General features: G+C 34.5%; 1 protein-coding gene across 1 annotated transcript in view; it reads left to right on the top strand.

Moving 5' to 3' along the window:
- LOC111142282 (sodium voltage-gated channel alpha subunit 7) overlaps positions 1–14,132 on the top strand; it is an 80,759-nt gene extending 66,627 nt beyond the window's left edge. Inside the window, exons 18-25 of the mRNA XM_022495337.1 lie at positions 1,270–1,443; positions 3,708–3,815; positions 6,139–6,417; positions 7,175–7,228; positions 8,035–8,172; positions 9,718–9,822; positions 10,102–10,372; positions 13,066–14,132. Of these exons, the coding sequence (XP_022351045.1) occupies positions 1,270–1,443; positions 3,708–3,815; positions 6,139–6,417; positions 7,175–7,228; positions 8,035–8,172; positions 9,718–9,822; positions 10,102–10,372; positions 13,066–14,132 (2,196 nt within the window). The remainder of the gene's footprint in view (positions 1–1,269; positions 1,444–3,707; positions 3,816–6,138; positions 6,418–7,174; positions 7,229–8,034; positions 8,173–9,717; positions 9,823–10,101; positions 10,373–13,065) is intronic.
- Positions 14,133–17,311: the final 3,179 nt, after the last annotated feature.

Below are 17,311 nucleotides of genomic sequence, written 5' to 3'. Positions count from 1 at the left end.
AGGCAGAGAGGCAGGCAGAGAGAGAGGAGGAAGCAGGCTCCCCGCTGAGCAGAGAGCCCGATGTGGGGCTCGATCCCAGGACCCTGAGATCACGACCCAAGCTGAAAGCAGAGGTTTAATCCACTGAGCCACCCAGGCGCCCCGTAATAAATAAAATCTTAAAAAAAAGATTTTAGGGGCACCTGGGTGGCTCAGGCCCTTAAGCGGCTGCCTTCTGTTCAGGTCATGATCCCAGTCTCCTGGGATCGAGCCCCGAATCATCGGGCTCCTAGCTCAGCGGGATGCCTGCTTCTGCCTCTTCCACTCCCCCTGCTTGTGTTCCCTCTCTCGCTGTGTCTCTGTCAAATTAATAAATAAAATCTTTTTTTTTAAGATTTTATTTATTTATTTGACAGAGATCACAAGTAGGCAGAGAGGCAGGCAGAGAGAGAGGAGGAAGCAGGCTCCCCGCTGAGCAGAGAGCCCGATGCGGGGCTCGATCCCAGGACTCTGAGACCATGACCTGAGCCGAAGGCAGCGGCTTAACCCACTGAGCCACCCGGGCGCCCCTGTATATGATTATTCTAATCCTTATTGACTTTTTGACCTTGAATGCACTTCGATATAAGTCTGCTTGGCGTTATTGGTACTTTTTTGCCTTTTTCAGTGCTAAAAGAAAAACATGAAATTGCTTTAGATGACATTGTCAGACTTTTCATCCTCCACAGTAAAATTAATGTTGACCTATTAAATCTAAGAAGCTTGGGAGAAATGATTATCGTTTTATTTCCTATTCATGTGCTTCCACTGGTTTATCTGATTATTTCTGCGGCAGTGCAAGTTTTATGACTTTGCTTGTAATAGCAGTGTGGATATCTGAAGACAAATTAAAAAAAAAATCTCTACTTCTCTATTAGCACCTAGCATGCACCTGTGAGTTGACAACATGGAATTAGAGATAAGACCCAGTCAGATGTGAGTAAAGGTTCCACCTCTTATATTGAGTGTGATTAACTGACTAGAGAGAAGTTTTTTGGATCACTATGGTGCCAAGTTGAGTCTGTATAAGAAGAAGTTCTGGAACCAATTAATGATGTCTGCTATGGGCATGGGATCAGAAAATGATACGGATTATGTGAATAAATCCAAACAAAGTGAACCAGCCCTTAAAACAACAACCTATGACTTGACTCACCATCTGCTTAATAGGGAAGGCATTTCATTCCTCCCTATGCCAAAGATTTTTTAAGAAATTACATGTATACTAATCCTTAATTTTTTTACCCACAGGCTTTTGAGGATATCTATATTGACCAGAGAAAAACTATTAAAATCTTATTAGAATATGCTGACATGATCTTCACTTACATCTTCATTCTGGAAATGCTTCTAAAGTGGATGGCATATGGTTTTAAAGCCTATTTCACTAATGGCTGGTACAAGCTAGACTTCATGGTTGTTCTGGTACGTATTTTAAAGAAAAATTGAAACGTTCATTATTTGATTTCCATCTTTACTCGAATTCTCACTTAACTCTTGCATTTACTTCTATCTTCCTTTTTTTTCCTCTCTCTGTATATTTTAAGTTACCAAAATCCCCTATATCTTCATTTGTAGTGCTTAACATTTGTCCTTTTCTTCTCATCCTAATATTTTAAAAGTTCGACATTTCATTCCTGGATTATTCTAACAATCACCTGTGAACCCACTACTAACAGAATAGGCCTATTGCGCATCAGTGCACATCAGTATCCTAAAATATTTAAATTTTGTTGGTTCAATTTTTAAGTCATATATTCAAAATTAGACAACTTACCACAACCTTCACCATCACCACACTGATCCAAGCTACCAAGAGTTCACATTTGGGTCAGTGCAACACTTCTCAACCCGAGATCCCGGCTTCCGCCACCGCACACCTTCATTCCATTTTCCACACAGCAACTACATGCATTCTATTGTCGTAAAATCGAAGCCAGCTCAAGTCTCTTTTCTTCTTGAAACCCTCCAATAAACATCTCATTTCACTCCCAGTGAAAAGCTACACTCTGTGCAATCAAAGCCTACAAGTCTCTACATGGTCCAGTCTTACTCCTCCTACTCTCCATTTCCCCATCCCAGTCAACAGACTGCTGCATCAGCACTGACCTTCCTAAAGACCTTTAGGTATGCCAGAATGACTGCCATCTTAGTGCCTTTTCACTTATTTTTCCTTCCACCTGGAACTTTGGCTGGCTTACCTCACTTACAGCTACTCAAATAAAAATGCTGGTTAGGTCTTTCTGCACTACTGTATTTAAAACTGCTTCCACTACAATGCTCCCTTGTCCTTTCCCACTTTCTTCATCTCCATAGCACCTGTTAATGTTTTATATTAATTGATAGTCATTGTTTATTCATTATGATTGTTTGTCTTTCCCCACTGAAAGGTTAGCTCCTTTAGGGAAAATTTGTTTTCCCAATATGGTTCTCTTCTTATCCTCAATGCCTAGAACAATTCATGTATCATAATAGGTACTCAGTAATTTTTGTTGACTGAACAGATGGTTCCTGTCCTATAATCAGTGATTGAAGCTTCTCACTGTATAAAGAAGATGACTTACAATATCTGGTCTCTGGCTTCTAAATAAATTATTCCAAATTAACCTTCTGCTCCAACAAAATCACGATATACTTTCAACCCATTTTCCTCTTTCCTAGTCATTGTTCTTACATGTCCACATCCCTCCACACTTACATAAATCATATGCTTACTTCAAAGCTCACTTTCAGACCATCTCTTAATATAGCATAAGAAAGAACAAATTTTCCATTTATGCTGTCTTGAAAATACAGAAAATATGAAGATACTATAAAAGTTAATCGTAACTCTACCATCTTGCTTGATCTCTATTAATATTTATTAATCCTGATTGACTTTTTAAAAGATTTATTTATTTATTTACTTACTTATTTTAGAGAGAGAAAGAGAGAGAGAGCAGGGGGAGGAGCAGAGGGAGAGGGAAAGAGAGAATCCCAAGCAGACTGTACACCAAGCATGGAGCCCAAGACATGGGGCTCAACCTCATGTCCCTGAGATAATGACGTCAGCTGAGACCAAGAGTCAAACATTTACCCACTGAGCCATCCAGGCGCCCCAACCCCGAATGATTTTTATGCATATGCTTACTTTAAAATATCACCTTAGTATCTTTCTATACATATTTGTAATTTGTATTTGGACTTAAAAATATTCATATCTTCCTTGATGCCTCTTCTCTGAAATCCTATTCTATTATCTTAAATAATTATGTATAAATTAATATGTAAATATATTCCAAATTTTGCTTTTATGAATGCCTAGTATACTATTACTAGATGACAAAAATTCATGAAACTGATTCTTAATCTAATTTCAAACTCAAAATTTATATAAATATTCACCCTTAATCATAATGTATGTCAAATATACAAATTTTTATTTATCTCAATAATATATATTCCTACTACCAGAAAATATTTGTTTTATGTTTTTTAAAATAATTTTACCACAAAGTTATTTTCTTATACATTTCTATAAGTCATTGTTAAGATATATGGAAATATACTTTAAATCTTTTGCATACTTCTTGGTAAGGTTTGAACTGTTTATCTTTTTTATAATAAATGCAAAGCTTATTTTGCAGATTGTTTTGATTAAGTAAAAATTCAGCCCCCTATTCACTCTGTTTTTCCTTAAATATATATAGGTGTTTTGTCTGAGCTTAATAGGCAAATCTCGGGAGGAATTCAAACCACTTACTTCCATTAAATTCCTTCGGGCACTCAGAGTTCTATCTCAGTTTGAAAGAATGAAGGTAAGAAAAAAGTTTCTAAGCTAATGTGTAGATTTTTATTTATTATTATTGAACTTCTATAAATTAAATCTTCATAGTCTTCTCATTTGCATCATTAACAGTATTAATACAAAAACCTTCCATTCTACTATTTTAATATATAGAAGGTATAGTAGAAATTTATTAAGATTTTAGGTCTTTATTGCTCATAAGATAGGAAAAATCATAAAAATAAGAAAAAAAACCTAATAGTTGGGAGAGAATATTAAATTTCAAAAAGTAATACCATTCTAACCCATACAGATGTCTATGAATATTAATAAAATTATCTCAATGTTGAAAATATAACTGACAGAAAATGAAACTTTGATCACCTACCTGTTTAAAGTTATAGGAATATCGTGCACACTAAGTAATTATTCTGAATAAAAGTGATTTTAAAATAAATTAGTTTTTTTTAAGTTACACATAACAAACTATGAACTCTTGTGTTCTCTCCCTCACCCACATGTTAAAATCTCTTCTGAGCACTGTGAGTAAAACTAATAGGTTGAGCCACAAAAAACAACTAATGTTCAATCTTTAGGGCCTATGATGGAAATTCACCTGCTATGGCTTGACCTAATGAAGAAAACAGAGTTGATGACCACCACACATAGTGTAATTATGTAATATACAGTGATCAACTGTGTGCGGAAATAGCAGCAAAAATCTAATTTCACCTTTCATTTCATAATCACACATCAGTGTTTTCTTGTATTTTTCATTTACAAAGATTACTTATCACAACATGCCTATTTGCTTAATATTACAGAATGCCACATTGTCAATATAAATAGGATCCAATAAGAAAATTATCTATGTTTAATGGTATAAGAAAGTGTCCAGTTTCATTCTTCTGCATGCGACTGCTCATTTTTCCTAGCACCATTATTGAAGAAACTGTCTTTTCACATTGTATATTCTTGCCTCTTTTGTCATAGATTAATTGACCATATAAGCGTGGGTTTATTTCTGGGCTCTCCATTCTGTTCTGTTACAGATTCAGATCTTAAGCTTCATCTTAACCTCTGGAGGTTCTGTAGTTGAAAGATTTCTGAAAATATATCATTGAAGTCACATGATTACAAAATTAATGCCTGCTATATTTAATAAGCTCCAGTCTTGGGTTCTCTCATTACTGAAATATTTGTGTCAACTGTATCTACAGCTTTTATTCGTACATAAGTGTATTTTCTGATAAGCATAACATTTTTTTCATTAGAGGTATCAGTGGGCCTCTCAAAATATCTAAAATGCCAACGAAGGATCTGTGGCTTAGTTTTAGAAATAAAATTAAGTGTTACTGAAAGCACAGTTAAAAGTTAAAATATTTATTCAAAGCCAGAAGACTAAGGAATATCAGCAAGAAAACACAGCAAAAAGGATATGGATTTAGTAATGGCTGAGGGAAGGGAGGATAGAGTTGTAGCACAGAGAATTGATGGTGCCTCATGAAAAAAAGAGAAATGAGATTGGGAGAAAAGGAGTCAAAATTGTAATGCTAAGGAAAAGACGAAGAAATAGCAAAGAGTGGAAATTTCTGTTGGCTATAGGAACTGGCTTACATTTGCCATAACCACTACAGTGGAGTGATAAGAATAAAATTCCGATTGTAATATTCAAGAGAGAAGGGAGTTGAAGAAATGGAAACAGTGATTATAGACTATTACTGTTACTCGAGTTGAGGGGGTAGATTTATTTCCCATATTTCCCACTCTGGAGTGGCTCACCAGGGACATAGAGTGGTGCCGTGAGGTGGTTTTTTATTTTGCTGGCTTCAGATGCCCATTCAATGTTTCTTGACGTAGCCTCTTGCCTTGACTTCACTGATATGTGATCTCTTGGTCTTCCTCTTACTTTCCCCGACACTTCAGTGTCTGCTTTGTAGGCTAATCCTTCCAAAAGTTAGAATCACCAAGACTTAGATGTAGGCCTGTTTCTTTCTCGTTTTATGCACTTTCTAGCTAATACATACACCTATAGTCACACAGGTTCGGTTGTCTATATAAGAAGGTGATAAATGTGTTGAATCAGTGAAATAATTATTTTGCTAATCAATTCTGTTGCCTTTTAGCGATTCCTTTAGTACAAAAATTTTGAGACCATCTGAATTTTTAATGTCTATTTTTTAATTAAAATTTATTATTTAGGTTATTCAGATACTGGCATGTGGCCTATTGAATTTTTAACGATGGCCTTTTTTGGGTTATTTCTATATGACATTACATTTAGTATTTCCAATTAAAGTGATTTCACATTTCTTACCTAAAGTTTACCTGTTTGTTTCTTCATTATACACCAGGTGGTTGTGAGAGCTTTGATAACAACAACTTTACCTGCTTTGAATGTGTTTCTGGTCTGCCTTTTGATCTGGCTGGCTTTTAGCATCATGGGAGTACACTTATTTGCTGGCAAGTTCTATGAATGCATTGACCCAACAAGTGGAGAAAGGTTTCCTATATCTGAAGTCATGAATAAGAGTCAGTGTGAAAGCCTTGTGTTTAATGAGTCCGTGCCATGGGAGAATGCAAAACTGAACTTTGATAATGTTGGAAATGGTTTCCTTTCACTGCTTCAAGTGGTAAGTTCACTTCTGATTTTTTTAAATAGATGTTTTTATATGCTCATTCATATTATAGGTGGAAATAAAGAACAAAATGTGGCTGATTACTAGAATTGGTTATAACATATTTTAGCAATTACTAGTAGATATGGGACATGCTACACCAGCCTTGTTTGGAAAGACAAAAGTAAAACACAGATGCTGCTCTGCTGGGAGAAGGAAGTACAGAGGAAGGTAGGATTGACAGGGAAGATGGCAGGTACTGGAAAACTATTTCTACTTCTGTCATCATTGATAAGGTAATAGGGTCACAATTTTTGGTCCAGCTCAGGGTACTACTGTTTTGTTTCTACTTAGTGCTATGGCTCCTCAGTCACCCAACATCTAACAGAAATGAGGAGATAAATCATTCATTCTTGTCTTACCTCCCCCATAGAAAAGCACATGTGTAGCAGTATAGTAAAAATGACACTTGGGCACCATGTATTTATTTACAATTTATCTATATACCTCTTTCTATTTCTACTATCTTACAGTATTTTGTTATCAACTACAATTAAGCTACTACAATGAAGCTAAGTGGTTTTAAATTCGTGTTAATAGACAATATAAATGCAATAATGAAAATTATAAAGGTCTCAATTACATGGTATATTGAAATGTGGTCAGCCTTACTAATCGAGTTTTACTATATTAATAACAAACTGAGTTTTACATTTTATTTGCCACGAAGCTTACAATTGCCGTAAGAATTAAATACATGCCATTTTTACAGGCAACGTTTAATGGATGGATCACTATTATGAATTCAGCAGTTGATTCTATTGGTGTAAGTACAATATCATCTTAGAGCCATTGTGAAGGTTCAAGGCAAAGTTATTTTCTCAATTCAAGAAAAGGGTAACAACAATAACAGAATAAATAACATGATGAAAGCAAATGCTTATGCTAGACAGAAATTAAATACATTTCAGATTGACTCTGTCACTGAAAATGAAATCCTCCCAGGATTATGTACAGTGGTTGAAGCCCAGTAGGCCCATTTGAAAGATTATCAGACTTCATTACAATTATGAAACCAATGCAGCAAACTTTAAAATCCAAGTAAACAAAGCAATAATGCCACTTCACCAAAGAACAAAGTGGAAACATTACCTCATGGAGAATTGTTGGTTTTTCTTGTTGTAAACTGCTTATAAATTTTATGTTTTAAAAAGTTGGTATACCAATATTCTGCTTATTTTTTCCACTTTTTAATTTATTCTTATTTTTAAAGATTTTGCTTTTTAGAGCTGTTTTAGGTTTACAACACAATTGGGAGGGAGGTATAGAGATTTCCCATATACCCACTGTCCCCACACATGCATTGCCTATTATCAACACCACTCACCAGAATGGGGCACATTTTCACCAAGGATGGACCTACATCAACACGTCATAATCACCCAAAGTCCATAGTTTACCTTAGGGCTTACTTGGTGTTATACATTATATGGGTTTGGACAAATGTGTAATGACATATAACTATCATTATAATATCATAGAGAATATTTTCTGTATGCCCTAAATCTGTTATGCCCTAAGAAATCTGCTATGCCCTACCTTATTTTGCTTATTTTTTAACTTAACTTTTAGGTAAATAGGCAACCTAATTTTGAAGAGAACATCTACATGTATTGTTACTTTATCAACTTCATTATTATTGGATTATTTCTTCCTTTGAGTATGCTGATTGGTGTTATTATTGCTAATTTCAACACGCATAAAATAAAGATAAGTACAAATATTTTTTGTTCACTAGTGCTTGAGAAAATCAAGCACATTTATAAAAATGTCCTGCTTCAAATAATTAGTTTGGGATTCAGCTAAATATCATTTTTATTTGGTACTTAGCTAAAAAAAATAAGTTGATATTTTTGCATATTGACAAATATTGTTAAAGTGTTCATCTTTACATTGTTTTCTATATTCAAATGTAAATGGGCAAGTTTAAAGGCTAAAAGTTACAAGTGTTTCTATATATATGTTTGTAAAAAATGACATGCTGACAAACAAGTAATATTGTGGTATGTCTGCGCAAATATGTAAAGAAGTTCAAGAAAAATATGCTACACATTTTTACTCTCTGATATGTTCACAGCTTCAGGTCATAACCAACATAGACATCTTTGTCAGTGCAGTAGGTTTTCCAGCTAGACATAGAGAGAGTCCTAAATATATGACCCAAATAGGAGTGCTTGAAACAAGTAGGAGACAATTCAGAGACAGAAGCAAACATCCAACTGACACCATCTCCACACAAGATTTCCTTCAGGGCTTCTACAAATGCAAATGCCTCAAAAGTCTTTGAAGTCTGCTTATTTTAACCACAGACATCTACTCTCTAGAGGTGTAGGGAAACCTTCTAAAAAGTCAAAGAAAAAAATAGTCTAATTCTGAAATTCTATCTTCGGCCATGTCATCAAAGTTCAGCCACGTGCAGACTCTGGTAAACAAACCACTCAGTCTCTGCTAATCAAATGGGATTAGGAGAACAGTGTTCAACTACGCATGTGATGGATGCTTCAGCTTCTTGGGACTTCAGCCCAATGGGATAACATCCTAGGGTTTGCTTCTGGACTTCAAATTCATGACTCTCGTCTAATTTAAGTGACTGAGTCCTGACTTAGGGCAGTAATAATTCCTAATTTTTAGATTAACACATTAACTATTTACCTCTTATTCACTTTATACATTCTGTGTAAGATACTAAAATTAGCACTAGGAACACAAAAATAAATAAGCTCTAGAAGGCACTATGAAGATGTAAACACAAGGTGCTGTTGGCATAGTAGTATAAAAATATCATCTGATAAGCATTATTTGGAAAATTAAGTAATATATGGACATATAAAAACATATAAATGACCAATTCTGTTTTTTTCCTGCTTATTAGAAGGTACAAACCAATTTTATCTTTAGCTTTGGAATTCAATTTTTCTTAGCAAACCTTTCCATTTTCCCCCCACTGTTTCTCCTTCATCTCTGTTTAACATGAGGTAGGCCTCAGGAGAATGAAAAGTTGAAGAAGAGTTGACTGCCCACAAGAAAGTGCACCAGAACATAATTGATATGTGTCATTACCCAATATTCTACATGTGTTTAGTGTGGATTTGTGTGCAAAAAATCAGACGTAGTTAAACGTGATTTAGATCATTGCCTTATGCCCTTTGTAAAATATTAAATCAGTAATTACCAACCTTTCCAAAATGCCTATTAATGATAAGGTAAAATTTAGATTCAGTGTGATTTTAATATCTTTTTCTTTCATTTCTTTACCAGGGAGGCTCAAATATCTTTATAACAGTCAAACAGAAGAAACAATCCCGTGCACTGAGAAGGCTGTTGTGTGAGGAGTCTCAAAAAACAATCCGGCGCCCAGGAGTAAGTTTCTTCTGTATATTCTCTTTTAAAAATGAAAACGTGTTTTTGAAATTCTTCACAAATGCTCTTGGAAAAATTTAAAAATATGTTCCTTAACAAAGTTTGGATGGTCCTTTGTTTGTTTTGACTGCATACACTGTAATTATAGTTTGGTAAAAACTTGGGCCCTCACTTATTTTCCTGTTTATGCTAGGAGGGAAATTATAATTCTACAGACAATATGTGTGTATATATAAGCTATTAATAAGGCCACTATGCCTTTCTTTTTTTCATCCACAGAATAAATTCCAAGGATTCGTCTTTGACTTGGTAACAAGTGAAGTTTTTAATGCCATCATTATGGCTCTTATCTGTTTTCAAGCAATAACTATTATGATACAAAGTGATGAACAGAGTCAAAATATGGACATTGCTCTCTCCTGGATTAACTTAGTTCTTATTATACTATACACTGGAGAATGTGTACTGAAGCTCATTGCTTTCGACTGTAACTATTTCACCATCGGATGGAACATTTTTGATTTTATGGTGGTCATTTTCTCTGTTATAGGTAAGATTTTTAGTCAATTTTCTTTTATAATAATACTAATTCAGGCAAGTTCTTATACTAAATGTGTCCTCAGATACAGACAAAGGTAAACAGGCAAACAGAGAAGGGATCCTTCTTATTCCAGTAGGAATTTTTGCATTCATACATGTATACACACTTGACAGCTATAAGATATTCAAAATACTTGTTGAATTAATACATACACTTTACTTCAGAGGTCACCTTTTCAGTGTATCACATACAGAATTTTCTAGGATGGCTCTAGAAGGAGATTTATGTCTTAGCATGATATAACCTTTCACGGTCCCTATTCTTTTTTCTCTAATCTCTAAAACTGTTTACAACTTTCACAGCACTAGAGTGTTAGGCTTTAATGAATTTGTCACCAGTTTTCTCTTACCCTGGGGACCTCAGTCTTTTATTTAACAAATATATTTGATTATCCCCTTTGTGAATACACATTATGCTATATGCAAAGAATCCAGTAGTAAACAAGGTAGGCATACCCTCTGTATGCACATAGTTGACAGCCTAGTAAGGGATAGAGATGATTAAATAGTACATATATAATGTTGTGCTATTAAGGTGATAAGGGAAAAAGCACAGGGTGTTACAGTGGCACAAAAGAGTGAGGGGAACCTAACAGTAAGTAAAGGTCAGAGGAAATTGCATGGAGGAAGCAAAATTTAAACTGAAACTTATTGGATACAGGGGTAGCCAAGTAAAGAATCTAAGATAAAAATGTTTTAGGCAGGGAAAAGTTTATTTTCTGCCTCCCTATAAGACACATACTAGAATGTAAACTCCACAAGAGACAATATTTAAATGTTAACTGTGTCAAACATATTCTATATAATCAATAGTGAAAATGGGGACAAACTATCTGCCTACTTGTGCTTCCAGAAAATTCAACCTATTCATTTGGTAGTAGAAGCAGTCTACCTATTGATAGACAAGCACAAGAAGCCTGAAAGCAAAGTACATAAAAGCAGGAAGGGGCTGATAGGAAGAAAATAAGAGGAATATGGAATTAAAAAGCCATTTGGGATTAAAGAGAGAGTTACTGAATCAGAGATCTCGAAGGAGAGCAAAGCACAAAGAAAAGCTGTTTGATTTTGAAATCTCAGAAGGTGAAGAATCCTGCGTCCAGAATGTGGCCATAGCTGCATATGACTAAAGTAAAATGATGGAGATTATCACAGTTAAGAAAGTTAAAGAAGAAGAAACTGACCTTTCAATGAGTTGTTGATGGTGGATGTTGGGGTGGAAAGGGCGACAGTGAACCAAGTACTAATAAGTCTCCAATGAGTGTGAATGAGAAGGAATAAATAGATCATAGAGCCAAGAAAGGGTAGGCAATATTATAGTTCAGTGGCATGATCCACAATGTGTCAGGAGAGAAATTTTTTTTTTCTTTATAAAATTGACTTAAAGTATCTAGAAATCACATTGGAAAGAATAAAAGATGCTTGGTCATTCCATTTTTCAACCCCAAGAAATATGGTGTGGGAAGAAAGAGCTGTCTGCAGTTGACAATGTTACAAGGGAAAGAGTATCCTTAAGATAAAGTCAGATTTTAGATAAGAAAGGAAGTAAAGAAAATGTAGTGATGAGGATGTAGAAAAAATTGTCTACAATTAAATGGGGATATGTCTGGCATAATGGAAGAATTTGGAAGATTGTGAGGAGAAGTGACAATTTGAGTCAGAGTAGAAGATTTACTATAACAAAGTGGAGACGAAGATATAGGTAAGATAGAATGTCAGAGAGAATGTTGTCATCGACAATGACCAAATTGAAGGGAAATATGAGACATGGTCCTTCCAGATTCAACAAACATACCATCTCAATTAGAAGCTTCATGGGATTCTCTCCTCCCCACCTTTTCAACTCTAAATGAACCTCATTGTCTCCAGTACTTCCAGAGGACATATGCCCTATACTTCTAGGGTAATTGTAACTTTACCTTGTTTTATAGTGGTAGCTCTCACTTCCATAGTTCCCTCATCTAACTACAACTGCTACAAAAAAAGTTCTAGGCCAGGACTCATTTACTTAATTTCATTTAAAACTGCTAAGGATCCAAATACTATTTATGAAATAAATAAATTAAACTATAATCTGTGAATCACAGAATGCCAAACATTTTTGCAATTATATTGATCACCTAAGTCTTTCTACCTTGCATGATAATAACTTTAAATATCTAGTTCTATTCTCTAGATTATAAGATCTTTAAGGACAAAAGTCAAGTCTTCATCTTTGCATATTTGCATGACACCTTTATTAGATATCCAGTAAAGCCTGGATTGAACTCTTTAACAACTACCACCAGAAAAAAACACGACTAATGTTCTATATTATGGAATCATGCCATTTGTGATTCCAGAAATACTTGACCTATAGTACTCTTAAGATGATGTGCAAATAATTCTCTTCCAAATTTTGGTAGATACCCTGAAAATTGCCACAGTTAGTGTTTGGGTAATTCCCATTTTCAATATGTTCTGTTATTTGGGAAGGATTAATAAAATGATCTTAACATATAGAAAAAATGATATAATAGTAATTGAAATAATAAATAGTTGAAATAAATAATTGAAATAATAAATGAAATAAAATAATTTATATTTCTCTAAATATAATCACATTTAAATAATTTTATTGCCTGTTTTATCTTCTCCCACACCAAGAACTAGTTCTGCCTATAATGGTAGGATACTACCTTGTGTCTCCTTCCATTATGGAACTGATACGACTCTCACGGATTATCCACATCCTGCGTCCTGGGAAAGGACCAAAGGTATTCCATGATCTGCTGCTCCCTTTGATGCTGTCTCTACCAGCATTGTTGAACATCAGTCTTCTCATCTTCCTGGTCATGTTTGTCTATGCCATCTTTGGAATGTACAATTTTGCTTATGTTAAAAAAGAAGCTGGAATTAATGATGTGTCCAACTTTGAGACTTTTGGCAGCAGTATGCTCTGTCTTTTCCAAGTTACAATATTTGCTGGCTGGGATGAGATGCTCAATGCAATTTTCAACAGTAAATGGTCTGACTGTGATCCTGATAAAATTAACCCTGGGACTCAGGTTAGGGGAGATTGTGGCAACCCCTATGTTGGGATTATTTATTTTGTCAGTTACATCCTCATATCATGGCTGATCATAGTAAACATGTACATTGTTGTTGTCATTGAATTTTTAAATATTGCTTCTAAAAAAAAAGCCAAGACATTAAGTGAAGATGATTTTAGGAAATTCTTTCAGGTATGGAAGCGGTTTGATCCTGATAGGACCCAATATATAGACTCTAGCAGGCTTTCAGACTTTGCAGCTGCCCTTGACCCTCCTCTTTTTATGGCAAAACCAAACAAGGGACAGCTCGTTGCCATGGATCTTCCCATGGCTGCTGGGGACAGAATTCATTGCCTTGACATCTTACTTGCTTTAACAAAGCGAGTTATGGGTAAAGATGTGAGGATGGAGAAAATGATTTCAGAGATGGAATCAGGGTTTGTGTTAGCCAACCCTTTTAAGATCACATATGAGCCAATTACTACTACTTTGAAACGAAAACAAGAGGCAGTCTCAGCAACCATAATTCAACGTGCTTATAAAAGTTACCGCTTGAGGCAAAATGACAAAAATACATCAGATATTCATATGATAGATGATGACAAGGAAGTTCAAGCTACCACAGAAAGAGCCTATTTTGACAAAGCTGAGGAAAAGTCAACTATTCAAAGCCAAATCTAATCCCACTTACCACATTTTAATCTTCTTCATGTTCTAAAAAAGGGGCTTCCTTGTATATTTTATGTCTATTTTATGGGATTTACATCACCATTAGTAGGACTTAGTCACAAATAAGCAAGTACAATAAGTACTTTCTTAAGGTGGGATAGTGTTAAAAAATAACAGTGTTACAGGCCATTAAATCATAAACTTGCCTACACAGATGCCAACTGGGGAAGAGAAAAAGGCTGTTCTTAGAAACTTCCTTTGAGATCAACCACAGATATTCTTGGGCTGATCCAAACCATGTTTGGTTGACCGGAGCCTTGGTTTTTGTTTTTATTTTCTTTTATTTTTGGTACTGGGAATTCATATTCTTTTATTGTTTCTGGATTCCTGGTTTTTCATCTCTTTGGCTAGTTCTACCTAAGCTCTAGCTCTTCAATGGAATTAATTCAGAGAGTAAGAAGCATAAAGGTAACTATAATTATTGCCTACATTTTCCTCATTTTTTTCACATTTATACTTTTTCTAAGTATACATCTATTAAAATGATATATATAGAAACTGTTAGTAGACTCCTGTATTATCTTATCATATTTACCATTTATCAGTGATGTAACATTGAGTAGTATGATCTGGCAAATGAAAGTCATAATATGATTTAGAAGGGTTGCCATTATGTCTAGGGATTTTCACAGAGTCTTGATGCTTACTTGGGAAACTGTGTCCACTTTGAAATACTTTCCACTGTACTTTGTGGTTCTCTATAAGTTAGAGAAAAAAATGACCACTGAAACTGTGAGGAACCTGAATAGGAGATCAAAGTGTAAGTTTGTTGTTGGTGGTATTATGTAATATTAGTATATACAAATTAGTTTTCACTTCCTCATATATCTTTCTGAGTTTGTTTTTGCTGTTTTTAATCCATCACACACACCTCCTGTAAAAGGTTTTGCGTTTGAAAAACTTGAAAATCCTAAATATTAATTTTCACTATTGAAATTGTATTTAAAAGATAGACACAAATAGTTGGTTTTCGACATAATCACAAAAATGTAGCTACTTGTATCCATGCAGTATGAGATTCTGATATTTGTTCCCTTTGTATGAAGATTGATTTCAATGTGCCTACAAAATCCTAAAGGATTTGGAAAGAAAATATATATACTGTTGACTTAAATGGCAAACTTCAAATATGTTGTATGACATCCAATGTCACTTAAATGTCAATAATTGTATTTTATTATGAATGCATGATCTTGAGCCTTAACTATTATAGCCTATTTCTGCCCCTCAGAAATGTATTAACTTGACCAAGATGCCTTTGGGGGAACCCTTAAGTAAATGTAATTTCAGGGTTCTGTTTCTCTCTATAAGTGTTCCTTCCCTTTCTCCTCCCATTCTTCATCATGTGATGGGGACCAGTGAGGAACTAGTGTTAACTTGGTGACATGGTGACAGCTGGTGCTTGATCTAAATTTTTTAGTTTTCTATTTCTTAGAAATGCTTTAATGTAGAAACTGCTTCAGATATTTAAACTTAACCTTAACTTGCTTCTGTAAATTCAAGACCATTAACTGATTTTAGTTTGAAAATTGTATCTTTTACTTGTAAACCATGTTTGCCACTAACCTTCCAAAAACTGTGTAATGAATTATTTTTAACAAAATCTTACAATATATTCTACTTTTTAGAAACTATAGAAAATAATAAATACAACCTGTTAAGTACAGTAAACTTTGGTTTTTGTTTTTGTTTTTGTTTTTAATAAGTCAGCTTGTCTATTTTGTATGATAGAAACTTTTTCAAATGAGCCTAATCACATTAAAGCTTACTCATTCAGGCTCAAAATTCAAAACTGTGCTTCCTTTGGATTAAAAAAATTTTGTAAAATAATTGTTAGTAAGCTTAACAGAGACCTTTACACACTGACAAAATTTACAAAGTACTCCTCCCATCAAAGTCATTAGTTTTTTAGATATATATCTCAGTATTACTTAGAATTTGCTTTATGGAGGATAATGCTGAATTTAAATTGATTGTTGTACTTCTTTAAAAAATTTCTTTCTATACCTTTTAATACATATAATGAATATACTTTGAAATGGTTTTAAAGATATTGAAAATAGCTACCATTTATTGAGCAGACTATTATGCCCCTCCTTGCTCCAAGCATTTATCATGCATGAATGCAGCATTCACAACTCATGAAGAAATGATAATTTTCATTTTATAGCTGAGCAAAATAGACTTAGAATGGTTATAAGAGCTTCTATATGGCACAGAACTTGTAAGCAATGAGACCAGAACCTCAAACCAGGTCTAGTTTCAGAGCCTTAATATTTGACTCCTATGTACAATAACTGTCTAGGAATAAATGACCTAGTTAGAGGCAGAAAAAGTTTAAGATGAATTAAGTTGTTGAAGAGAGATAAGTTCCCTGTCTCTCTCTCTATCTCTCTCTCTCCCTTCCCTTCTCTCTTTCTCAATCTCTCCTTTGGTGGAGGGAATTTTAAAAGTAGAGCCAACCCCTGGGAAAAAGAAAGACACAAGGAATAAAACAATAGAAGTTCTTTCATTCAATAGTTATTGTATGCTAGATACTAATGTAAACCCAGAACCGGTATACATACTCATTCATACTTACATACATAAAACATACATACATACAGCTGAGACTAGAGAACTTGCTGACTACTGAGAAAAAACAGCTAATTATAATATAGGGTAATTTGTACACTATTGGTGTAAACTACAGTATGTATTCAGGAAAGAAGATGGGTTCTACATTGAAAATTATAGGTGAAGTTAGTAAAGTGGACCCTGGAAGATAAAGAAAGATTTTATCAATTAGAGAAGAAGGTAACCGTAGTCAACAGAAACATTTTTAAGAAAAGGAGTTCATACAGAGATGAACTCCTGAGCTTTTGGTTCTTCAGGCTAGACTATAAAGAGAAAGAAGAATTAAAGATGGGATAAAATGTCTACTCCAGAGTTTGGATGGAATATTAGAGCAGAATACTTTGAGAACCCTGATCCCTTCCCAGACATGCTTTATTTAGTCCTTTGGTTAATCTCCCTTAACTGTTCTTTGCAGTGATTCTAGGTCCACATTCTCAATTGTAACAGTTAATGAAGAGCGCCAGTCCATGACTGAGCCTTCACTCTCTGGGGGACTTTCATCTTTTATGTTAGAG

The sequence above is a fragment of the Enhydra lutris genome, unplaced genomic scaffold (assembly GCF_002288905.1).
Source record: "Enhydra lutris kenyoni isolate GAN:26980312 unplaced genomic scaffold, ASM228890v2 scaffoldscaffold1, whole genome shotgun sequence".
NCBI classification, from domain to species: Eukaryota; Metazoa; Chordata; class Mammalia; order Carnivora; family Mustelidae; genus Enhydra; species Enhydra lutris.
This window is presented reverse-complemented; position numbering and strand designations above follow the sequence as displayed.